Below are 24,984 nucleotides of genomic sequence, written 5' to 3' on the forward strand. Positions count from 1 at the left end.
GTTCGCCCCCGGCAGCGTCGCCCACAGCGCCCCCTCGAGAAAACGGCCTTTGGATCGAGGGAGACAAGCTGGACTTTATGAAAGCAACAGGGCGGCCGACTACTCACTTCGGCGGCGGGAGGGGCGCAGGGCGGGCGGCCGCTGTGTTTCGTTTCCTTGTTTCAAATAGTTAATGCTCTCGGAGGGGAGGACTAGACACAGGTGTAGAAATTTCGGCCAAAGTCTCGTGTGAAGGAGGTGACCCCACGTGGGGGGGGGGGGGGGAGGGGGGCGGGCAGCAGCGGCCGGCCCTGCAGTCTGCGTCTGGGCTGTGGGCCACACAGCCACGGACGAGCTGGTCCCGGGGCTGCGGTGGGAGGGTTCAGGGCACCACTGCCCCGGGTCACTTGTGTCGCTGCGCCGATTTTCTCTTTCTTCTCTTGAAGAAGCAGCAGCACCTGAACGGGGTAGGAGGTTCGGCGGAGGTGGGTGCGGGGGAGGGGCCTGCCCCAGGCGTCCTCACCCCCCACCCCCGCGGCTGCCCAGGCGCCTTACTTGGTGTCATCAGTCACCTCCACCTCTGCGGGCGCCGTGATGGGGGCGTTGGAGTGACCGGCAGTGGGGTCGTCCGTATTCAGCTCCCCGTTGGTGGAGTTCAGCGCCTAGGATTGGGGAGGGGTGGGGTGGGGGGAGTACAGTAGGGGAGCCAGGTGGCCCTACCCCACCCCCACATCACTGGGGCCCTTGCCCCGGCCCCTCACCTGGTTTTTGCTGTACAGCTGGGCTTTGTCCCGAGGCTGAGGCTGCGAGGGCAGGTCGGTGTGGACCGTGCCGATGGGGGTCGGCTGCAGAAGGGGGAGGGGGGGGGAGGAGGGGGGCAGGACGCAGCGCTGAGGCCGGGCGGCCTCTCCCCACCCCCCACAAAGCCGGGGTCCCGCTGGCAGCAGGCACCGAGGCTCCTGGCCCGCCTGTCCTGGGGCCCCGCCCACTTCAGGAACGCGGACCCCCACGTACCAGGGGCTTCCCCGCCCAGTCGTACTCGTAGTCGAACACGAAGCCGCTGCGGTCGAAGAGATCGGTGAAAAGCTTGCGCAGATAGTCGTAGTCAGGCTTCTCGAAGAAGTCTAGGCGCCGCACGTAGCGCAGGTATGTGGCCATCTCCTCTGTGGAGAGCCGGCGGGGACACAGGGGTCAGCGGGGCGCGCGGGCAGCGCGGGCCCGGGGCGGTGCGGACCGGGCGTCCCTCACCTGGGAAGCTCTCGCAGAGCACCTCGATGGGCGTGGCCCGCTTGGTGTCCCCGATCTTCTGGTAGCGCTCCTTGAGCGTGTCGGCCTGCGGGGACAGCGGTCAGCCGACGCCGACCCGGCGGCGCCCCGCGCCCGCACCCCCGGCCCCGCGCCCACCTTGAGCCCCTGCCAGGGCAGGCTGCCACGCAGGAAGTACATGAACATGTGGCCCAGCGCCTCCAGGTCGTCGCGGCGGCTCTGCTCTGCGGGGGGAGAGCAGGTCAGCGCGGCCCGCGCGCCCCCCCGCCCGGCCCGCGCGCGGCTCACCCTTGCCCAGGTGCGTGTTGATGCTCATGTAGCGCGCCGTGCCCGTCAGGCTCTTGTGCTCGCGGTACGGGATGTGCTTCTTGGTCTCGGGGTCGATGTACTCCTTGGCCAGGCCGAAGTCGATGATGTGGATGGCGTGCTGCCGCTTGGTGCCCGGGCGCCCCACCAGGAAGTTCTCGGGCTTCACGTCGCGGTAGATGAGGCTCTTGGTGTGGACGTACTCCATGCGCGTGATCTGCGGGGCGGTGGCGGGCGTCAGGGCCGGCCCCTCGCCCCCCGCCCCGCCCCCGCCCCCGCCCCCACCCGTCTCCGGCCCTCCCCCACCCTCGCCCCGCCCCGCCCCCGCCTGTCTCCGCCCCCCCCCCCCCCCCCGCCCCCACACGCCCTCAGCCCGCACCAGCTGGATGGCGATCATGAGCACCGTCTTGAGTGTGAACGTGCGATCACACAGGTCAAACAGGTCCTCCAGGCTAGGCCCGAGCAGCTCCAGCACCATGGCATTGTACTTCCCACACGGGCCGAAGTAGTAGACCTGAGGGACGCCCTCTGCAGGGGACGACACACAGACCTGTGAGGACCCTGCCTGCGAGGCGAGGCGCCCCCCACCCCGGCCCCGCACTGCGCCGGCGCGCGGGTACCTGTGGCGCTGAGCTGCTTGTAGAAGCGGTACTCCAGGTGCAGCTGAGGGGCCCGGGACTTGATGGGCTCCTGGGAGGGGCAGGTAGACGTGGTGGTCGGGTCACCCAAGGTGCGCGCCCACCGCCCCTCCCCCTCCCCTGAGACCGGGCAGCGGGGACAGATGTGGGGCTGGGAGGCGGGAGGGGGGGCCTGGACTCACCAGTTTAATAGCTACGTATTCATTTGTATAGAGATTCTTCCCTGTGGAAGAGAGGCTTGTCAGCGTGGTATGCACCCCACTGCAGGGAGGAGACCCCCCCCAGGGGCCAAGCCCCCCCCCCTTGAACTTGACCATGTCCTAGGAGTAACAAGAACGCCTACGAGCCCCACCCCCACCCCCACCATGGGCGGCGCTCATGTGCCCCACACCCTCATCCTAGAGCCCACCCTGCCAGCCAGCCTCTCCTCCCCCTCCAAGCCCCACTCCGCCCCCTCAAGGGGGCTGGTCCCAAACTCCTCTCTATGGTATCCTTCCCTCCAGCACACCAGCTCGCTCCAATTTCTCCCATCTACAAAAACAAAGAGAACAGACGGCCGCGGTGATCCCGGGGCGCCCCCCTTCCGCTCCCACCGGGGAGAACCAGGAGGCATCCAGGCCCCTGCCCCCCCAGCTCCCCGGACCCCGCCTCCCCCTCACCGTGGAGCAAGGTCCCCAACCCCCACAAGAAGCCCCACAGACAGGCCTGTCCTGGTCAAGTCCTGCAAAGGACTCACCCAAGGTGCTGCATACCCTTCTCCCGGCCCTCAGGGTGGGGAGCTCCCTCGTGGCACAGAGAAGAAGGGACTGGCCCCAGGCCCCTGCCCGTGCAGGAAGGAACCTGTGCTCCGGTGACACCCTGCCCGGCAGCACCTGGTAGGCTGAGAGTCCCTGGCTGGCTTCTCGGGGCAACAGAGTCACCACACCTGGGGCTGGGAGTGTGTGCCTCGTGGGTGAGAGACACACACAGCCCAGGGCACACGGCCTTCCCAAGCCCATCACCAGCCCTCAGGACCCCTAGGGAGCCCAAACTCACAGAGCTGTCAAAACTCGAGCCCCTGGCGCCGGCAGTACCCCAGACGGGCCTTCCGGCAGCTTGGGGCTTCTGTGAAGGGTCTCACCTCCCTGTGTGCGGACACCCGGCCCCCACCTGCTGCGTGACGGAGGGGCCGCCCGACCCCTCGAGTCTAACTGCTGGCCCCCAGCCCCTGTGGAAATGACCGTGCACGGCGCTGTGCGCGCCTGTGCCCCTGCCCGCACTGTCCTGTCCCTGCCCTTGGACTGGCCTCACCAGGCCCTGAAGTCCACGGACGTGGCCCCCACATGGGACACCTGCTCCATCACCACCTGTCCCGCTGTCCTGAGTAGGATCCATCGTGGGAGAAGGCCTCGGCTTCCTCTCCATCCCGGTGCACGGTCTGGGCGACACCCGCCCCGATGTGGTGGCAGAGACATGGCTGAGTGCCGCCTCACAGGACACGGCCAGGGCTCCCCACGCACGTCAGCCCACCGCATGGGTCACCGCCCCGCCCCATCGTGCTCCGAGGTGTCTGCACCACGGCGGCGCCCGGCGGGGGGGGGGGGGGGGGGGGTGCCTGGCCCTGCGTCGGCCACTCTCGGGCCTCTGTTCCAAGTGGCCGTTTCAGAGTCGGCCTGTCAATGTCCCCAGAAGGCTGCAGGAGAGGCTGAGGAGGGGACATCCCGGCCCCAGCCACGACTGGGAATTAACTTCCCTCGTTGATGTTTTCGGTTCCTGGTGAAGAGCCTGCACGTCCTTTATTAACTTATTCCGGAGGCACTGGGCAGGTCTGGGCACACTTACAATGGTACTGCTTTTCAATTTTTATTTTCCAACTCTTTGTTGCTCAAACAGAAAAATTCATTTCTAACTGCTTCTTGAGAGATCGCTCTGGCTGTTGCGTGCGCGTGATCACGCCTCTGGACTTAGCCCCAGCTCGCTGCTTCCCCCATTTCTTGCCACGGCCTGGAAGGGGTGGGCAGAGGGGCCCCATCTTCCCGCAGACCTCGGTTCACTCGGTGTGACAACTGAGAGGCTTCCTGCGGACTCTCAGCAGGGAAAGAAAGTCCCCCTCAAGCCCTGCTCCCTGGGCTTGGATTACAAATAGGTTTTTGCCTCCTGTGTCATGAAAGTTTCAAACCAAAAAAATGGAAAACCAGTGCAGGGAAGACCCACGTCCTTACCGCCTAGAGGACATCAGCAACCTGCTCTTCGTCCCACTGCGTATCTGCGCACCTGTCACCCCTGCTCTTTTGTTTTTTTATTTTCGAGACAGCGCGCAAGCGCCAGTGGGGAAGGGGCAGAGGGAGGAGGAAGAATCTTACGCAGGCTCTGTGCTCAGCGCAGAGCCTGGGACCATGGCCTGAGCCAAAATCAAGAGTGAGGCCCTCAACCGACCGAGCCACCCAGGCACCGCTGGATCTCCCTTATTTTTCATTGAAAAAAAAAAAAAAAAAAAAAAAAAAGCATCTCAAAGTCGCAGACATCAGCAGCCTGTCCCGTCAACATCCCAGCCTATTAAGACCACGGATTAAGCTCAGGGTGGACCCAGTTCTCGTTCTCCCCAGGGAGACAGTTACCTGTAATGCACACACCTTACGTGCCTCGGACCGGGAGCTCTGGCAAACGCGGAACCCTGTGCAATGCCAGCCCTGTATCGGGACAGAAAACGTGGCCACCACGCACGCCCCTGCCCGGTCAGTCTCCACCTTCACGTCCCGAGAGGGAGCCTCCGAGGCGGAATCATCCGGCACGTTCTCTCCTCCCTGGGTCCTCCTGCACGCCGCGCTGCAGCACGTCCGTCACGGGGACACTGCCTGGCTTACCCGTGACCCTGGGGGACGACCACCCCGTCCCCAGGGTCCTTCTACAAGCACGGCTGACGTGAGCGGCGCCACACGGGACCTCCGACGGGCCGGCCGGCTCCCTCGTCTGGCAGGTTTGCTGGGGTGGCCCCCCCGTGGGAGGAACGCACGCGGCTGCCTTGCTCGGGCTCCTGCGGCGGAAAGCCTCCCGTGCTCCCCGGCTGTTGGCCTGTCTGCTTTTGCAAAGTGTCCGTTCACATCTGTCGCCCATTTTCAACTTTTTAAGAAACCTCTACAGCCCACGCTGGGGCTCAAACTCATGACCCCGAGATCAAGAGCCATGTGCTTCTCCGACTGAGCCCGCCAGCACCCCTCTTGCCCGTTTTTCATCGCAGCATCTGTGCGCAGGAACCAGCGCCTTCACACGGTGCCCTGTGCGAGCGTCACACTGTGCAAGCGGTGCCCTGCCCGCGGCCTGCCCAGCCTCGCTCTTAACCACGCGTTCTCATAAGCAGATGTTCTATTGAGCCTTTCTGGGAACTGCTAACTTTACTGTGTCCTGTTGAAGAAACCTTCATGTTTTGACTGCACACGTGAGTTCAGGGAGAGCCAGTCTCCTTGAAGTGCAGCCCGAGGTGAAGGCGAGAGTGGGTGTGTCCGGCACGGCTGGGGTCTGGGGACGTGCAGGCCGCAGGGGCTGGAGCTCAGGCACTCGGGACTCTGGGAGCCTCGCCCCCTGCACGGGCTGAAGGCAAGAGTCCAGAGGCCAGATGGGAAGTACCTCCCGAGGGGCCGCGAGCAGGAGGAAGGTTCCGGGGGCCACACAGGGCTGGAGCCGTGGCCATCCAGCGTGCGGAGGCTGCCCTGACCTCCCCTGACATTCGGCCGAGAACCCAGAAAGCCCTCGCCTCGGGACCAGATGGCTCCAGGCTTCGAGTAAGGTCAGCCCTCAGCCTCCCCTAACGGAGCCAAAAACCGGCCCTCGCACTATCGAGACGGGTCTCCAGGACAAGGCAGAACCCCGACCAATACCATGAGACACCCACAATTTCCAACACGTGAAACACCACTCCTGTAGAAAAGGAGGCAAATCAGACAATCACAAGGAAAAACATAGTCAAAGGCGCCAAAGACCTGGCCTGTAAAACGGTTACAAGTAGGTTTGAGGTTTAAAAGCAAATGAACAAGCAGCTGGGAGATCCCGAGAGAGAGAAGCAGGGGTCGAGCGGAGTCACAAATGCCACACAGAAAATCAAGAAGTCACCAGAATGACTCCAACAACAGACTGGACGCGGCAGCAAAAAAGAAGGGTGAACTCACACGAGAGCAAAAGGCAACTGGAGTGAAGCAGGGGGAAAAAAAACTACAAGAAAACCGAAGAGCAGCCTGAGGGACCTACAGGAAAGCATCAAACCCTCTCCACGTACGTGTAACTGGAGTCTGAGGATGCAGAGACACAAACGGAGGCAGAAAAAAACCCGAAGAAGTAATAACTGAAGTTTTTCCAATTTAATGAGGAAGCATCATACACACCTACGCAGCTCCAAGGAGCCCCAACCGGGATTGTCACAAAGAAAACCACCTTAAACGGCGCAGGATCGAAATCGGACGCCAGAGGTAAAAAGGAGCTCTCGGACACGGAACGTCCAGCTTACTGTCATCAGGGAAGCCACACGAAAACCCCGTCACATCCACGCGCACGTTCAAGGTGGAAAAGCCTGGCCGCTGAGATGGTGGCGAGGACTGGGGTACCCCGGACCTTCACGTGCTGCCCGCGGGAGCTCAGAAAAGCTACCGTCACTCTGGAGACCAGTCCGCACTTTCTCATCGACACACGCCTCCCCTCCGACCTGGGGCTTCAACAGAAACACTCGTGCGTGGGACTCGGAGGGGGGCGCTCAGGCCAGTTTCATTCACGGCAGCGGAAATCTACACCCGGCTGAGCGTCCCTGAGCAGGACGACAGACGTGGACGATGAGGTGCAGTCACACAGACGGACAGGATGACAGACAGCAACCGGTCACCTACACACCCAACCGCAGGGACACTCGCAAAACCTCGCAGAGCAAAAGCCGGGCAGAGAAGAACACATACCTCCGTTTCGGAAAACGCTTTAAGCTACCAGCCGCTGCGCCCACGGCCCAGCACACGCGCTCTTCTGTCGGTGCACAAGACCCCTGCTGTACAGACTTGTGATCTGGACACCAGGCCGCAGGTCAGGACCGGGCCCGCTGTGTGTCCGTCTGCGTGCGTGAGCCCGCGTGTGCACACGCACGCATCCTAACGGGGCAGGCGTGCGTCGAGGCGGCTCCATCTGGCACGAGCTGCAGACTGGTCACCAGGTTGCCGGGGGCCCTGCTGTGCGGGCCGGGCCGGGCACACCTGGTCCGTGCTCTGGGGAAGGCGCCTGTCTCTCCCCTGAAGCCGGCAGTGTCAGTCGCTGAATGACAGACGCCTCTGGTGTTGGAGCCCAGCGTCCGCCCTGCCCGCCCCACCAACCTGCACGCGGAGACTGGAGCCCAGCCCTTGCCCGTTGCTGGCTCAGAAACCCCGAGCCTGGGGCCGGGGAAGCCACAGACAGGCAGTGAGACTCCGCAAGCCCAATCCTGGCAGCCTCTGCAGCGGCTGAGGTACGGCTCTGGCTCAGGACAGGGAGGTCAACCCAGCCCCGAGGGGCCACCAGTGACACCGGCCCCGGCCCCGCTTGCGGTTGCTGAGCCAAGTGCGGAGAGGGAGCCGAGCTCTCGCTTCACCTTGCACATGCACCCGCACCCACCAGCTAGAAGCTAACGGCTTCCACGTGGGTCCACCCACACGGGGGCCCAGACCCCCCCCCCCCCACACACACACAAAACTGGCCCTCAGCAACGCAGGGGTGAGGCCGGGCACCCGCCCCTCCAGCACAGCCTCCTCCTTTGGGGGCAGAAACTCACAGGTACCTGAATTCCCAGTCCCAACAATCTGGAAACCATCTGGGAGTGGTGACCGCGGCCCTGCCAGGACCTCCCCTCCCCCGAGCCCCAGAACGCACACACGAGTGGGCTCACCTAGCCGGAGCTCCCCGAAGTTGCCACAGCCTATCTTCTTCCCGACCCGGAAGTTGGGGCCCACCATCAGGACCCCCGAGCTGGTCCCCGAGCTCCGGACGCCATGGCTGGTCCGGCCGCTGGCCTTGGACATTCTCCGACCCTCCTCCGACTCCCCTTTGCCTCCTTTCTTGTCAAAATCCATAAGTTTGTGGTACCCTGGCCTCTCCACGGTGACTCTGCTGCCGAGCAAATCCCGGGTCTGTGCAGACCTGAGGTTGCGGGCGGCTCTTCGGGGCTAGTACACCATGGTGGCCCGGCGGGCTCCCTGCTAGTGAGACGTGGGCGCGTGCCAGGGCCCGGCCGTGGCGCTCATCTCGGTGGCCTCGGGGTCGCGTGCAGAGGGAGGACGCATTCTGTCGACCGGTCCCGCCGCCTCAAATCTCGTGGCTCCCAGCTGGCGGAGAAACGAAGGCACAGGTTAGAGTCCAGGCCGGAATCTGTCCCCCTGCCCCCGACGCAGCCCCGGGGTCCAGAGCCCAGACTGGCAGGGAGACCCAAGACTGCGGTGGCAGCGGGAAACCACGCCACAGAGGCTTGTGCAGCATAGTGGCATCCTGGAAAGATCTCTCAAGGCACAGACGCGACCGGGACTTTCTGGGGTGCACAGGAGTGCGGTGACTCAGGCCATTGTGAATTGCACGTGTGAGGGGAGCTCTGTCGAGTGACCCCCACCCCACGGCTGAAGCACAACTGTGCTGGCAGAGGTGACGGCCAGTCAAGTGACAGGGGCCCTAGAACCTTAAAGCCAGGTGTGGGGACCAAGGCTGGGTGCAGAGAGGGCTGGCCCTCTCCCCAAGCCAAGGGTCTGCTCCTAGGTAGAGAGAAGACAGACAACAGAGCAGAATGTGCCCAAGGTTGGGAGACAGGCCCTCACCACTGACCTCAGAGGCCCCTGAACTGCACCCCGCACAGCACCCCACCCCACGATGTCCCTGGGCCTAATTCCAGGAGCCTGTGACCCCGCGGTCAGGTGGGGCTGCGGAGGATCCTGACCCTGGCAAGGCTTCACTTGGGCAGCAGCTGCCGAGGGAGGTCAGGCGGGCTCCGAGCTTGACAGGGCACAGGCCGTGCGTGCCACCGGGGTGGGACTGGCCTTGGCCCCTTGGGTACGAAGCTGGCCTTGTGGAGGGCAGGGCAGACACTGAGCAGCCCCCAGGATGCAGGGGGCAGGCAGGCAGCCACCCCAGCTGGGTGCAGTGAGGGACAGGTGCCCACAGAAACCACCCGGGTCTGTGTCCCCAGGCCCAGCCCTCCCCAACCACCCCCCCATCCCCCGTCCCTGCAGCCTGTGGTTGCCACCAAGCTGGCCTCTCAGCCACACCTCCGCCTGCAACCCCCGCCAGCTGCTCGCGCCAAAGCTGAAGGATGTCCTCAAAAAGAAACCACCAACGAGCTCCTCTAAGCGCCCCCTACCAAACGCGTCCCCCTTTAGAGTCTGAGTGCAGCGCCAGGGGCCACTCCGCCATCAGGCCCAGAGCGCCACAACCCAGCTTGCGAGTTCCCGCCCCACAGGCACCAGACGCCTTCCCACATCCTGCAGAGGCCGTGCACCTCTGACCGTCCGTGAGCAACCACCAGAGCCCAGGCGACAGAAGACAGGGCAGTGTGGGCACCGCCGGGCTCAGTGCGGGTAGGGGCAGGCAGCGGTTTCACCTCGAGGGAACGACACCGAGGCTGGGTGAGGGGGGTGGGCAGGGCGTGGAAGCGCCCTTGCTGCGGGACGTCCCAGGGAGGCAGTGGCCGTGTCACCTGACCCCAGTACTCCCTCGACGCTGACAGGCCCAGGACCGGGAGGCCCCCACGGAGGGGGTCCGGGATGTGGTGCACACACACATGCCCACGCACACACGTGCGCGTCCGCATGGCTTAGAAAGCTCCTCCCACTCCCCTGCCTGAGCCACGAAGACCTCAGGCCCTGCCTGCCTTGGGGGCCATCACTCTGGTGCGCCCTGGGGACCCTGGGCCATCGCTCCAGTGGGTCCTGGAGGACCAGTCAGGAACAGGGCCCAACCCCAGAGGAGGATGTCTGCACAGATCCCCAACTTCCTCGCTCCATCAGTGGCATGGCCTAGAACAGGCAGGGGGGACGGGGTCTCAGGACGGTGGCTGGGCTCACCCGGGAAGGAATGTGTACGTCTGGGGCCGATGGGACCCGTCCCCCGCCCACCATGAGCACCCAGAGGCCTGCGAGTACCTCTGTCCACCTGAAGGTGAGTCTACACGGACAGACCCTAGTCTGAAGTTTACTATTACAACAAAGTCCTCCACCGGCTGCAGCCGCCCTCCTGAGCTCATGCCAGAGCCTTGCTCCCCGCGCATGGTGGGGGCATCAGGTCCATCCGAAGAGAAAAGCCAGAGAGCACTTCTTTCCTCCGCAGGGTGGAGACCGCCTGCTTTGGCTTTGAAGTCCCTAGTTTATTGTTATTTGCATTACGGAGATACGATCCACATACCATACAACTCGCCCTCCAAAAGTGTACGATTCAGAGGTCTTCAATACATTCAGTTATGCAACCGTCACCGTGATCCAATTCCAGAACATTCCATCAACCAAAATAAAAAAACCCCATCCCCATCAAGCAGTCACCCCCCAGTACCCACGAGCCCCCCCCTTCGTGTCCGTGGATGAGCCTGTTCCGGACGTTTCACACACGCGGGCTCACACCCCATGTGGCCTCTCGTGTCTGGTTCCCTCCCTGAGCGTCACGTGTTCAGGGTCCGTCCACGGGGCGGCGGGTGTGGGCGCCTCGCTCCTGCTCGCGGCCGAGGGACGTGCGCATGCGCGGTGGACCAAGTGTATCTGTCTGTCAGCGGACATCTGGGTCGTGTCCATCTTTGGGTGCTGAGAAGTGTGTGTGGGGACGGACGCTGGTGCACAAGTTCCCGAGTGGACGCGAGCTTCTGTTTCTCCCGGTACACACCGGGAAGTGCACCTGCCGGCTCAGACGGAAACTTCCAACTGGCAGCACGACTTCCCAGAAGCCCGCACACCATGCACAACGGTGCCCTCCGGCCCCGGTGCCGCGGTCTGCGGTGGGTGAGCTTCTAGTCTGCAGCCCTCCGAATCCCTGCTTTCCTTCCAGACACACACCTTCCGTCACAAAGTAAATAAGGACGTATGCATGTGCACACACACACATGCACAGACGCCATGGACAGACAGACACAGACACACACGGGCCACCAGAGTCAATCAGATGGAAAATCCGCGGGAAATCAAAAGACTCCAAGGAGACAGAACTCGCCCTCATCTCATGATCTGCACTGTCCTGATGACGGCAGAACTCAGGGCCGAAGGGCCCTGGGCGCGCCCCGAAGAGGAAGCGTCAAAGAAACGTGGCAGAAGCCAGGAGCGGGACCTCCTCGGGGCCACACAGAAGCAGGCGGCCAGGGACGGCCTCCACGCAGATGAAGCCGGGGGACACACACTCGGGGCAAATAATGATAGATGCAGTCTTTGTCCTGGGGCCTGGCACGCAGCTTCTCAAACCCTGGGCGCCTCCCGAGTGATGGGAGGGTCTCTGCCCTTCTGAAGCAACCCGTTCCCGGCACACAGGAGCTCATGCCAGGACAGGGCACCAGAACGGAGCTGGAGAGGCTGCGGTGCAGAGCACAGGGTCTGGGGAGGGCTCGGTGACCCCCTCTGCAGGCAGGGAGACTCAGCTCCGGACTCCACCCCCCACCCCACCCTGCACACAGGCTTCATGGGGCAGGAAGTACCTGCACCACTCTGCCCCGAGGCACACAGGAGCCGCCCCTCTGGACGCCTCCCGCCTTTGCACCTTAGCCCGCAGCCCTCCTGGGAGGCCCCTCCTCGGCCCTAGCAGCCCCCTCACCCCCTGCGCAGTGACCCCCACCTGCGCTTCCAGGTGGGAGGCGCCCTCGGTCCCCACCCCAGATCAGCAGGCACGCCCTCCATCTCCGCCCGGCCTCGTGATCTGGGGTGCAAACCCTTCCTGGGCGCGCAGAGCCGCCCTCTGTGGGCCAGGGAGGCCCACGTGCCCCTGTGGGACGGCTTCTAGGGTCCCCTCTGAGAGATCCCTGTGACGCTGGGGGTCCAGGGTCTGGCAGCAGCCTCCACCAGCCTCCCCACTCCACAACAGGCTCCCTCTGCGTGCGCCTCCCTGCAGCCCCTCGTGGCTTCATGGTCCCAAGGGGGCCTCTGACGGCCCAGCGGGCAACAGAGACCAGGCGACCGGGCGCAACGCTGGAGGCCTACTCGTGCTGCTCAAGCCGCGTGCTGGCCAAGGGTTGGTTCACGTCTGCCCCTGTAGGTCTCCTTACAACAGGGTGTACGGCCGCCACGTGGGTCACCGCCCGCAGAGGACGGCAGGCGCCATGGAGGCGGGGGAGCAGCCCTCCACTGCGACCCCTTCCACGGACAGCCCGGAGGACACCGGCCCCTATTCACGAGGAAAGGGCCACCACCCCACAACCCCAAAGGCAGCACAGACTTGCAAATGTTCCGGACGGTGGCCAAACTCAGCATGCCCTGGCGGGCCACCCCACCCAGCACGGGCCACATGGGAGCATTCTGGGTCCCCTCGGGACACTCTGAAAGCCAGGTGGGACCCGCAGGGGAATGGCAAGAGCGAATCACGTGCTGGCGGGTGGGAAGCAGGGACAGGGACGACACAGCGCCGCTGAAACAGGTCTGGGGCCAGAGCCTAGTGAGAATGATGCTGCTCCAGGTCCCAGGAGCGGACAGGGGCCCAGCCCGGCATACCTGGGGGAGGCAGGGTAACCCGAGACCTCAGGGGAGCGGAAGTGTCTGCTGTCGGCCCAGGCCCAGCGCCAGAGCTAAAAATAATTGTCCTGGGGGAGAGGGCCTCCCATCCCTCACTCGGGACGAAAATAAACCCCCGTCCCAAGGCAACCAACACGGGCCCCGGTTCCTGACACGGGGTAGGACCCCCACCGCAGGACGGTGTCCTGCCCCCACCGCAGGGACCACTGCCCAGCACCCAGGCAGAGCCCCTGGAAGCTGCCGGCCCGCCGTGGCCACACCGAGCGGGTTTTGGAGAGACTGCTCCGGGCCGGGGCAGTGCCGTCCTGCGAGCGCCCGCCTCAGCTGAGTTACCTGCTGTGGTTTTGGGGGCGTCCCCCATCTTGTCAGGGCCAGGGGCCAGCTCCCCTGGTGGAGGCTCCAAAAACCCCCTTCTCTGACCGGCCCCACTCAGTGATGTCACAGTCCCTGGCTGACATCACCAGCCCCGGCCCAGAGCTGGGGCACGTGCAGACGCAGGCAGCCTCCTGCCTAAACACAGGTAGGAGCCGGTGGTGGGTGCGGACTCAGAAGCACGCGCCTCACTCGGGACCCAACTGGGCATCCCTGGGCACGCGCATCCCTCCCGAGCTTGCTGACGTGTAGGCGAGGCCCCCTCCCCAAGAGTCACCTGGGCTCAGGGTCACGGTGCCCCAGGAGCCCCGAGTTCCCCTTGTGGGTGCCACTCCCCAGGAGCGACCTGGACCCCGGAGACACGGCCGACCTTGTAGCAGCAGCTGAGAAGTCCAAGGTCACCCGTGAGGTCACGTTAGGACAAAGAGGAAGGAAGCGGCCCCAAAATGGCAGGCACAGGCGCCAGCCCAACCGGCCCCCCGCGACGAGGCCCGTGTTGACGCAACTTACGCAGAAACGGATCATCACAGTGGAGCTACCATGAAGGACCCCAACCCCAAATAAACCGGGGAGGAGACTGCACACCCCACCCCGACCCCCACGGCGGGGGCTGCCAGCTAACCGGCGGGGTGAAAGCGGGAGAACCGTCATCCGTGGGAACCACAGACACAGGGTACGTGTGCCAAGAGGGTGGCCTGAGGTCACTTCTCAGTGACCAGGAGGGAAAGGCCGATGTCCAGGGTGAGCGTAAGCCCGCAGGCGCACTGAGGGGGCACAGGGTTCCTGCCCAGAGTCCTGGCCGGGACGCAGGGACAGGAGACAGGCTGGTCCCGTCGCGGCAGGCGAGGGACAGAGGCACAGGTGACAGGCTGCTGGGCCGTGAAGAGTAGGTGCGTCCAGAGCATTGTACTTTTCTTGTGACCTCTGGACATGCTAGAATTCTCTCAGAATTAATCAGATTACAAAAGAGAGGCAAGGTCCCGACCACAAGCCCCACAGCCTAGACTGTGGCCACCAGGACTGAGCAAAGAATTGTCAGCAGCCGTCCTCCAGACGGTGGGGCCATGGCGAGGCCCAGGGTCACCTGCCGGCACCTCCTGCTCTGTCTCCAGCGGCAGGAAATGATATCCGGGAGGCTGGTGACCGTGGGGCCTCTCTCTGCACCCAGTTGCGACCGAACATTTCCGTAACGAAGGGCTGAAGGCAAACGGGAGGGGTCCGGGGTGATGACAGGGATGCCCGCGTGGCTGGTCCGGGCGCAGGCCCTCCACCGGATGGCTCGCGTGAGACACTGGGCCACTAATGGCACGAGCGTCCGGCTGGGTCCTGCTGCTCAGGCAGCACTGACCCTCCCCCCCCCCCCAACGCCCCGCACACAGTCCACACGGAGCCGTCCAGCAAGGAGTCACCGTCACGTCACCGGAAACACGCTCGGTCGTGCCGGACGTGTGCCAGGGCTCGGCAGCTGCCCGGGGCTGGCGCACGTCTGGAACCAGCCATCATCAGCAAGCACCCACCTGTGCCCGCAAACCCCCACCCGCACCTTTTCACGGAGCTACTGCCTGTCGAGGGGGCAGGCGCGTCCCACCGCACGTGATGGTCCCCAGGGCGCCGCTCACCTGGCAGGCCCACCGGCCCAGCGTGACTGCGACCGCGACGCCAGCAGCGCAGCAGTCCTCGGGGTGGGCGGGCTTGTGTCCCCAAGAAGTCACGTCCTGACCCCCAGAAACGTGACCCTATTTGCAAATCAGGGTAGGCCCTCTCCTCAGACCAGCGTCCCCGCGAAGAGAGGACACAGATGCAGGGAGGGGCGGTCACTACCTTCACGGTGATGGCACACTATCCAGAAACGACAGGACGCAAAAGAGAGAACAGGCAAAGCCCCAGAAGAAACACCAAACGGCCCCACGACGGCGGGCCACGTGCACCGGCCTCGGGAAGCGCGGGCTGGCACCCACGCACTCCGGACTTTTCCATCGGTGTGCCCCGTAGAGCACTTCTGCCTCCTGCGCCTTCCCGGGGCGCTCACTCCCTCTAGCTCGCTCTGCCGTAAGGCACACAAAGACCCGTGTCGGTGACGGTTTAGTCGCGGGCGAGGCTTCCGGTCAAGGGCGTTGGAGGACTCAGGCGTTCCACGTGGATTTTCGGCCGTCAGAGGCCGGCGCCCCCAACGCCCGTGTTGTTCAAGGCTCATCGGTGACGGAGACCATCGCCACCGGTCAGGCTGTCGGAGACTGAGAACAGGAGTGGCGTTCAGGAGCCACAAGAGCGCGGGAATAAAGACCCTGACGTCAGCAGAACCGTGCTTCCTAGGGGACATCCTCCAAGGGGGTGGAGGAGGCGTCTGCACTGCCACAGGCCCGCAGGGGGACAAGGGACCGCCCACCACTCTGCAGGTTCCGTGGCCTCCGCACAGAAAGGAAGCGGTGATGGTGCCAGCCCCATAAAGCATATCCCTGTGTGTGGGCAGAGGTCCCAGAGGTGGCCTCTCGGGCTCAGGGGCCCCTCACAAGCTGGGGTGTGGGGAGAAACGCCAGGACTCCCGCCTCCGCTTTTCCCACGCAGGGATCCGCTTTCTCCCTCCAGGTGAGTGAATACTCCACCACGAAAACAATGCACAACAGTGGGGGAGGAGGGGGGAGCAGGGGAGGGGGGGAGTGGGTGTGGAGTGGGAAAGAGGAGGGGGGAGGGGGGAGGAGGGGGAAGAGGAGGGCAGAGGGGGGAGGGCAGGAGCGGGGAGGAGCGGGGAGGAGGGGCAAGGAGGGGGGGAGGAAGGGGACGCAGGCGGAGCTTAGCCTCTTCCCTTCTGCCCCAGGCCTGGCCACCCTCAGGGGTGAGCTCGGGGTACAGCACACGCGAAGCCTCCGGGCGTCCAAAGGTCAGAGGCCATGGTGTGGGCCCTGGAGGGCCAAGGCCCCTGCAAACCACCCAGAACGCACAGAGAGGGCACTGCCCCGTCTCTCTGGTTCTACTGGGGCTGCACTGGGCTACCTGCGGGAGGGACTCCCTCAGGGTAAGGACCACCCCTCGACCCACACGCGTCCCCCAGAACCAGGCACGGCAGCGGACCAGGGACCCCAGTGACTCTCGCCAGGGCCGGAAGGGCCGACAGCTTCGTCAACGCAGGCGACCCGGAGGCAGCAGCCCCCCCCCGGAAGGAGTCTAGCGCGTGCCCCATGTGCCCCCCACTCAGCCCACACCTGAGCCTCCACGGGGCCTTCCAGGGGTTTCTGTCCCCCCCACAGTCAGAGCCGCGCCGGCCGTCCAGGGCGGGCACCGCCTGGCAGGTCCCGTGGTTGAGCGCGCTCCTGTGTTTCAGCTGCCCACAGGGTCACGCTTAAGTGCCAGTGGTGCCCACCTGCCAGGCTCCGAGGGGCTTCTCCCAACGTCCTTTCATGTTCCCCTGTAGGGTCAGCACGTGCTTACCCACGTGCGCGCACGGCGTTTCCGCCACTTAAAACCACCAAAACCAGGGCACTGACTCTGTGTCCTCACGAGGCCCACGTGTCCCTTGAAGACACCGGACTCACCGCTCAGAGGGGGGCGGATGAGGGGAGCCCACGGCCTCGGGAGCCGGGAGACCTGCCGCATGAGGCTCGGGAGCCCGGCTTTCTAGAAAGTGCCGGGCAGTGGGGAGGCGGGCCTGCAGAGAAACCGGTCAGGGTGCCCAGAGGAGGCAGACGTGCCCGGAAAGGGATCGGACCCTGACCCAGGAAGGAGACACGAGTGGCCACTGTGGAAAACGGCCACCGGTTCCTCAAAAAGTTAAACACGGAGCCACCAAGCGACCCAGCAACACTGCTCTTCAGTGTCCACCCAAGAGAACCGAAAACACACGTCCACACGAAACCGTGTCCACAGCAGCCGAAAAGCGGACACAGCCCACACGTCCACAGATGGGTGAATGGATACACACGCGTCCCCCATGCACGCGCATGTCCCTCAGCCGCAGCAGGAGCGAGGCGCCCACCCCCGCCGCCCCGCGGACGGACCCGAACACACGACGCTCAGGGAGGGAACCCGACACGAGAGGCCCCGCGGGGTGTGAGCCCACGTGTGTGAAACGTCCAGACAGACTCATCCACGGACAGGAAGGGGGCTTGTGGGGACCGGGGGCTCAGGGGGCTGGCTGATGGGGATGGGGCTTCTTTTGGGGTAATGGGATGCTCGGGATTTGAACAGAGATGACGGTTGCACAACCCTGTGACTATATTAAAAACCACCAAAGTGGGGCCTGGGTGGCTCAGTCAGTTAAGCTTCTGACTTGATTTCGGCTCAGGTCACAATCTCACAGGTTCACTGAGTTCAAGCCCCCAGTCGGGCTCCATGCTGACGGTGCAGAGCCCGCTTGGGATTCTCTCTGCCCCTCCCCCATGCACGCACAAGCGCTGTCTCTCTGAAATAAAGTTCAAAAACAAAAAAATTTAAAAAACAAACCTACCAAGGTGCACATTCCAGTGAATTTGTCCGGTTTTGTGAATTCGTCTCGACTAAAACCAAGTGGAGAGTGTGATGTGTCAATAAAGCTGGTGAAAAAGGCACAGCGAGTGGGGAGATCCGTGCAGAAAGCCCACAGCCGGGGCCACGCCTCCTGCTCAGGGCCCGTGGGGCCACAGGAAGTGTATGACGCAGGAGAGGTGGGAGGGCTGGCTCGGCGACCCCAAGCTGCGCGCCTCAGCCCCTCTCCGTGGCCCTGGGCGAGCCCCCTGCCCCCACAGGCGCAGCCCACGGGGAGGACACAGAGCTCACTCGGCACAGCTGAAGGCGCACCAGGCCCAGTGAGGGGCTCGGGGAGACGGCAGGACCCGCACTTACCTGCGCAGGGCTCACCAGGAGCTGGCCGACCTAAGGCACACGGGACGCTGCCCTCCCCATGCAGCAGTGGGGACCGGTTCAAGACCCAAAGAAACCCCACAGCTGCCCAGCCCTTGCCTCTGGCCCCAGTGTGGCAGCCCCCAATCACAGTCCCCTAGTTCGTCCCCGAGACGGAACAGTCCCCAACGCCCAGGAGACCGCACCAGAATTCACTCACAGGACTGCTGAAAACTCGGATTCCATCCGAGATGCTGATGCGGGTGGCCGGAGCGGCCGGAGTGTGGCCTGGGGGCCACCGTGAGACCGTGAAGGTTCCGCTCCACACTTCACAGGCCAGTCAGCCACCCGCCCCAGCCCAAAGCGGCCCTGGCATCAGCAGCCAGGTAGAGTGGATAAGAACGCAAGGCGTGCAGTGAACACCAACTCCAGCTGAGCAACAGATACCTTTCGGTATGGCTACGCCCCTTGCGGTGTGGGGGACACGCTTATCCCCGGCAACATTTGGCTGGCTGAAACCGAGGTCCCTAGACACGGCCGACAGACCTCCCGAGAGCCTCCTGGTTGCAAGGGCGCTAATTTTCTACTCAGTCCTGTGTACTTCTTAAGATCCAGCATTTCCAAAGAAAATTTAGCTTCCAAGGTGTGACGAACCGAGACTATAAAATACACACCCAAACGGGAAGAAAACACCAAACCGTCTCAACAACCTCTAACAGCAAGGACACGCTTACGTGACCCTAAATATGTTGAGCAAAACAAGATAAAGTGAGTTTCACCTACTGTGTTTTCGCCAAGGCCACCGGTGTCCTGTCAACTAGCCGTGTGGCCCGAGTCCCATTCCCACCGGGGGACTCCACCGGGGTCACCACCCAGCGACCTCAGCCGGGGAAGCCGAGGCCCAGGGGTGAGAGGCACCGGGGAGCAGGGGGCCAGGGCAAGAGCCATGAGGTGGGTGGGGACCAGCCGAGCAGGGCCCTCAGGTTTGGAAGGAGACAGTGCAGCATCCGCTGTGGCTCTCTGCTCTCCACCAACCAAGGACATCTCCTGACCAGCTCCCCGGCCCACCTGGCTGCGGGGCCCTCCACCCAGAACAGAAGGCAGACCCCCCCTTCCCCTCCCCTCCCCTCCCCGGGCAGCAGGTACGAGTCCTCCCCCTGCAGCCAGGCGGCCAGCAAGGAAACCAGGAAGGAGCAGGACACAGCAGAGCGGCAGGGAGGCACAGCTGCCCCCTGCGGGGCGGGCGTGGGGCGACCCTGGCCACCAGGGAGCCACAAGGCAGCACAGGCCACCTCCCCAGTGGCTGCTGGAATGACCTGCCCCCATCGCCTTCTCCCCACCTGCTTCCTGAGCCTTCCTGCTCTGGGGGGCGAGGGAGGGCCGTACTTTATAGGTCCGGGACTGGGACCGAGAGCCAAGGAGGCCCGGCCACACCCCCGGGGAGGCCCCGAGACCCAGGGAAGCCCAGAGACCCTGGGAGGCCCCGAGGCCCCGAGACGGGCTCCAGCTCACGGCAACAGCTGCAGGTTGGCAGGAAATCTCTAGGGCGGGGCTCTCACCCGGGACAATCCTGCCCCCAGGAACAGTGGGCGACACCTGGGACATCTGTGGCCGTCACGACTGGAGGGCTCCTGGCATCGCGTGGGTGGGGCCCGGGACGCAGCTCAGCCCCCACAGCGCCCAGGACATCCTCAGAGAGCGATCCAAGCCCAATGTCAGCAGTGCCGAAAGAAGAGAGCCGAGTCCAGAAAGTGTCCTCAGCAGAAATTTCCAACAGACCCATCAGTGCAGCTGAAGGAAAGAGAAGGCGGCCCAGAGCGGGGGCCAGCAGACTAAGAGGGCGGGCCGTGAGCGAGCAGAGCCATGAGCCCCCTGACCACCCTCCCTGCTGGTGTAATGGCAGAGGCACAACCCTGCGCCCCCCGCCCCCAGTACGTTGGCTCTTCCTGAGTCGGCTGGGGGTGAGTCCTGAGAGCCAGCACAGACGCACAGGTGGCACAGTAAACATACTGTAAAGACATCTGCCCCCTAGCACAGCCCCTAAGCACTTCTAGAACCAGTGAGAGAGCCCTCAGGTGCCTGCGTCCAGGCAAACCACATCCCTGTCTCCCCCGCCCCCGCAGCCCCCAGACTTTCTGGAAATCTCTGTCTGGGATTTCTAATCCCTGGGGCACCCAGGTGAACCTGGAGAGACTAAAACGTCCTCAGTCCCTCTGCTGGGAAGCCGCTAGAGGCGTCACTCGACCGAGGGGTGCTGTCTAGAGCCCCTACGACCACAGGCTGGCAGAAAAGTTCCACTGAGCCCACTCCCCGCTGGGTCAGCCACCCCGCCTACTCAGTGCCCAGCAGCCCGGTCCTGGGACCACAGCAAGCAGAGACCCCCGATGACAGGCACAGCCTCTGGGGCAGCACTGGGAACGCCTGCCCGTGGAGGCCATGTGCGCAGAGGGAAGAGTTACGCGGTCTCTCCAGACCCAAGACCAGATGAGCTGTCAGCTCCAGGAGGGTACACGACTGTCTTCGGACTCTGAGGTATCACAGCCCAACAGGAAGGCAGGTAACAACACGTCACGTCCCTTTCCACCTCTGAGACAGCAACTGCCGGCCCCGGGACCCCCCTAGGAACCACTCAGGGTCTGGGAGGAGGCTCTGAGCAGCGCGGAAATGGCAGGCACCTGGCCCACCCGCCAAGAACGCTCCTGGAGTGGCGCTTCTGGGGGGAGCTGCCCGAGTGCGAGAAGCACCCCCTCAGCGGCGGGGGGGGGGGGGGGGGGAGCGATGGCCCCTGGGTGTCCACCCAAGGTAGTGAGGCGTCCCTTCCCCACCCTCCCCTGCACGCACTCTGTCCACACTGGTCCCCACAGCCACCCTCTCCGCTGAGGGACTCACTCCTCCGGGTCACTGGCGGCTCTCCAGAACCTCGGGAGGTGTAACCTGAGAGCCGACCTTGCACCCCAGCTCCGGCCTGCTAGTTGACTTGACTTCCTTCCGCGCCACCAGGAACTCACAGGAATAACCCAGCATTCGACTATGGCTATGGTCGAGCTCCCAGAAGGGAAAGGACCTGTCCCAAGGGGGAAGGCTCCCAGAGGGGACCTCCGGCTGCCCCCGAGGTTGAACAGAGCACGTGGGAGGCCTTCTAGAGGAGGGGACCCCAGACAAGGCCTGGACAGGAGCGGCGTGACAGCCGGGTCCAGAGCCACGGTCTGTTCTTGGGAGCAGGAAGACACGGGGTTTCTGAGCAAGGAAAAGATGTGCTGTCATCCCCACCCTGTGACAGCGCCTCCGGCCCTGCGTGTGGACCCCCACGCCACTAGGGCCCTGCGCGAGCACGGCCTGCACCAGAAGCTTCTGTAGAAGCCGGACAGGAGAGAGACGTAAAGGCAGGCCACCATCCACGGGGAGAGTGAGGGCGGGGGCGTGCTTACAAGCAGGCTCCCGCCACACCCACTCCTTCGCGGGCCGGTCCCGCGGGCACCGGGGAGCACAGGCGTGCGCGCTGTCTTCCACACTCAGAAGGTCACTCAGGGCTCGGCCTGACACGGGCTCCCCAAGCCCCCAAAGGGGAAGGGAGCAGACTCGAAACCGCCCTAGGTGGGGTCCTCCCACGCCAACCAAGACTTGGTTTGGGTGTCCCCTTCCCCAAAGGTTCACGGAGTGTGCCACACGTCAACATTGCCGACCAGTCATCAGAGCGCTCCCTGGCATGTCCTGCTGCGTAGCCCAAGACCCCAGGGCATCCATCGGGTGCGACAGGCTGACGCGGACCCCAACCCCAACCAGCACGCCCACACTGGCCTGCCCAATGCCACCAAAGGCCTGAAGGCTGGCGGCCCCCAGCACCCCGTCTCTCCTGCTCCTTCCCCAGCCCTCTGCCCATCACCTGACCCAGGACCTTGATGGACTTCTAACTCCTCACAGGAGGAGACGGAGCCCCAGCTGCTCAGGCCTGGGTTTTCAGGGCCCACCTGGAATGACTCTACCAAGAACCCACCACAACCAGGACAAGGGACCCGGGCTGCTCGTGAGGTGGCCTGGGACAGCTCCATGGGGGCCGGGGGATGGGCACCAAAGGCAATCACGGGACAAGAGGTTACTGGGCATCCCAGGAGAAACGCCACCCTCCATAAGTACAGCCCTGAGGGAACCGGGTCAGCGGGGGCCCCCAGACCTGTCCCAAGCATTTACTCAGACCCACCAGGAAATCCCCATGGACACAGGTGACACCGTAGGTGTCTGGAATGTCCACTGACTAGCATGCCGGCTTCCCCAGAGCGGGGATGAGTAGATGGGAAGGCTTTCAACTTTAAAAAAAAAAAAAACACACCTCACCTACTTCCTCTCTCGACCCACAGATAATTACTATGTAATTACGAGGAAAAGGAGGAAAGCCAGCTGGAACCGGAACCAGGAGTTCAAAGAAGTCTGTCTTCACAGGGGCTCTGTCCTCCCCGAGCAGGGACACGCCCAGGACCAGGCAATGAGACGCTCATCCCCAATCCGCTCAAGAGAAATGAGAGGTAGTCAAAATCCGACCACAAGCCCCTTTACCCAAGAAGGTCCGACTGCCACCCTGAGGCAGAAAAAGCAAGCCCTGTGCCCCATGACTACTGCGAGCCCGGAGCCCCTGGGGTTCTGCCCACCGCTGGGGCGGGGCGGGTGTGTCCGGCCAGCTCCTCTCACACCTCCCTCCCCACAGCCCCACACAGGTCACACTTCCATCAGCCAAATGCAGCACACACAGCGGGGGGCCCCCAGCCCCTTCCAATTATCAGGGCTACTGACACCATTCTGGGAAGGGGGGGGTGGGGCAGGTCATCTCAGGTGTGTGCACCCCCTATGCACTCCCAGAGGTGCTGCAGTCAGTCCCCAGCCATCACCCTGCCCATCTACTTGCAGAGCCTGGGGGTCCCTTTCCGGGGGCACAATTTGGAGACACGAGCGAAAAACAAAAACAAACTACCAGGGAAACCGCAAACTTCCCCCTTTCAAACCTGCGGGTCTGGCTCCCAATCTGTTCTCGTCACAGACACCACCACCTCCTTCGGCGACCAGATCAGGTCCCTGCGGACATCACCCCCCTACACTGGAGCCTTTGTGCTCCCACTCATCTCTCACACCCACGAGCTACAGGGGCCTGAGCCTGGCCATGTCCTTCAGGGTAGGGACAGAGGACCCACGCAGATGAAGCCCCAGCAGATGGATGATGTGTGGACACCCCCGGAGGCCAGGGTCCTCTGTGGGGAGACTGGGAACAAAGTGCTGGAGCCCTCCAGGGCCACTGCCCACAAACAATGCCATCCAGAGGCCAAGAACCCCCAAGCCTGCCTAGGACGACAGCCCCTAACATGAAAGCTTCCCCAGAAAGTTGGGGCAGAAGGGGGCAGGGAGATCAGCGTGGCCACCGCCCCGGGCGCATAGACACCTCACCCCCTCCCTGATCCGAGGTGTTTCCGGAAAACAAAACCGGTGGCAAGGGCGGAAGGGGGAGGGCACAGCCACACCGAGGCAGCAGTTCCCAAGCAGTGCCCTGCAACAGGTCACCCTGGACGAGACCCCTCCTGCTGCGGGTCTCGGGCTGCACGCCCCTTCCCCACCCCAGTGCTCCCCACCCCCCAGCCCCTGCTCTTCCCTCAGGGCCTTCAACACCACAAAGCCAGGAATGGGTGGGTGCGCTGAGGGTGAAAGATGGAGGGTGGGGGACCTGGGGAGTGGGCAGTGGGGTCTGGAGTCAGGAGACAGTGGAGGAGAGCAGGGTCTGGAGTCAGGGCACACCGGGAGTGGGCAGGAGGGTCTGGAGTGAGGGGTCCGTGGAGGACAGCAGAGTCTGGAGTGAGGGGTCCGTGGAGAACAGCGGGCTCTGGAGTCAGGGGGTCGGGGAGGACCGTGAGATCTGCAAGGTAGGCGCCAGCCGGAATGAGTAAGGCCTGAGCCCGGGGAAAGGGGCAAGGTCTGGAGCGAGGAGGCGGCGGGTAGAACGCGGGAGTCCCCGGGCTGCGGGGGACGAGGGGTTGGAGTACGGGCCCCGGGGGCGGGGGTGAACAGGGTCTGGAGTGAGGGGTCCGCGCGGTGGGGCGCGGCGGCCCGGGCGCGTGGCCGTGGCAGCGGCGAGGGCGCGCGCGTCCTTACCTCGGGGCCTCCGCCGTGGCCGTGGCCGTGGCCGGCCGGGCAGCAGGCGGCCCGGGCTCCCTCAGCAGCGCGGCGCGGGCCCCCGCTCCGGGCCCCGCTCGTGCCGCGGCTCCGGCTCCAGCGCCCGCTCGGGCCCCCGCTCCCGCGCCGCCGCCGCCGCCGCCGCCGCTTCCGCCGCCGCCGGCCTCCGCATGTTGGCGCGGGCCGTCCCCGCCGCGCGGGCGCCCGGCTCGCCCCGGTCTCGCAGCGTCGCCCGCGGCCCGCGCTTACGCCCCGGCGTCGGGGGAGGGTCCGCACCCACTGCGCAGCCGCCGTCCGGCCCGGGGCGCGCGACGGCTCAGCGCGGGGCGGGGCTTCGAGGCCGCGGGCGCCGCCGCACGACGGCCGCCGCGCTTTGCGGCCGCTCCGGGGCTGCCAGACCGCTGCCCGCGGGGGGTTTCCCGGAGGCGCGCGCCCCGCGGCTCGGGTGGGGGCAGGGGAGAGCGCGCGGGCGCGCGGGGGAAGGAGCCGGGCAGCGTCCACCCTCCCGGGGGCGGGGCTCCCGCCGCTCGCCCGGGCCCGCCTGCCGTCGCCATGGCGACGCGTGGCCGGCCGCCCCGCCGCGCTTCTGTGACGTCACGGTCTCGCCACCTGACGTCACGGCCGGGCGGTGGCGCGGGGCGTGGCCGGCGCGGGGACGGGCCGGGAGTGACCGGGACTCGGTGGGGCGGCGCCCGCGATGCGCAGCTGAGGGCCGGTCAAGGCGGGGCGGGGGAGCGCTCCCCGGGCCGCCGCCGGCCGCGCGCCGCGGCAGCGGAAACTCGAGGGGCGGGGGCAGGTCCACC

The 24,984-nt window shown here is 64.7% G+C and overlaps 1 protein-coding gene across 1 annotated transcript; it reads right to left on the reverse strand.

Moving 5' to 3' along the window:
• Positions 1–54: 54 nt before the first annotated feature.
• CSNK1G2 (casein kinase 1 gamma 2) lies at positions 55–24,388 on the reverse strand. The gene is made up of 12 exons (XM_086699632.1): positions 24,161–24,388; positions 8,059–8,494; positions 2,372–2,412; positions 2,172–2,241; positions 1,931–2,079; positions 1,534–1,768; positions 1,384–1,469; positions 1,228–1,312; positions 994–1,142; positions 741–824; positions 535–641; positions 55–437 (listed from the first exon to the last, which is right to left on the reverse strand). The coding sequence occupies exons 2-12, from the start codon at positions 8,240–8,242 to the stop codon at positions 383–385; spliced, it is 1,245 nt and encodes a 414-aa protein (XP_086555758.1). The 5' UTR covers positions 8,243–8,494; positions 24,161–24,388; the 3' UTR covers positions 55–382.
• Between the last annotated feature and the right edge of the window lie 596 nt (positions 24,389–24,984).

The sequence above is a fragment of the Puma concolor genome, chromosome A2 (genome assembly GCF_028749965.1).
Source record: "Puma concolor isolate L17-30 chromosome A2, mPumCon1.1.hap2, whole genome shotgun sequence".
Lineage (NCBI taxonomy): Eukaryota > Metazoa > Chordata > Mammalia > Carnivora > Felidae > Puma > Puma concolor.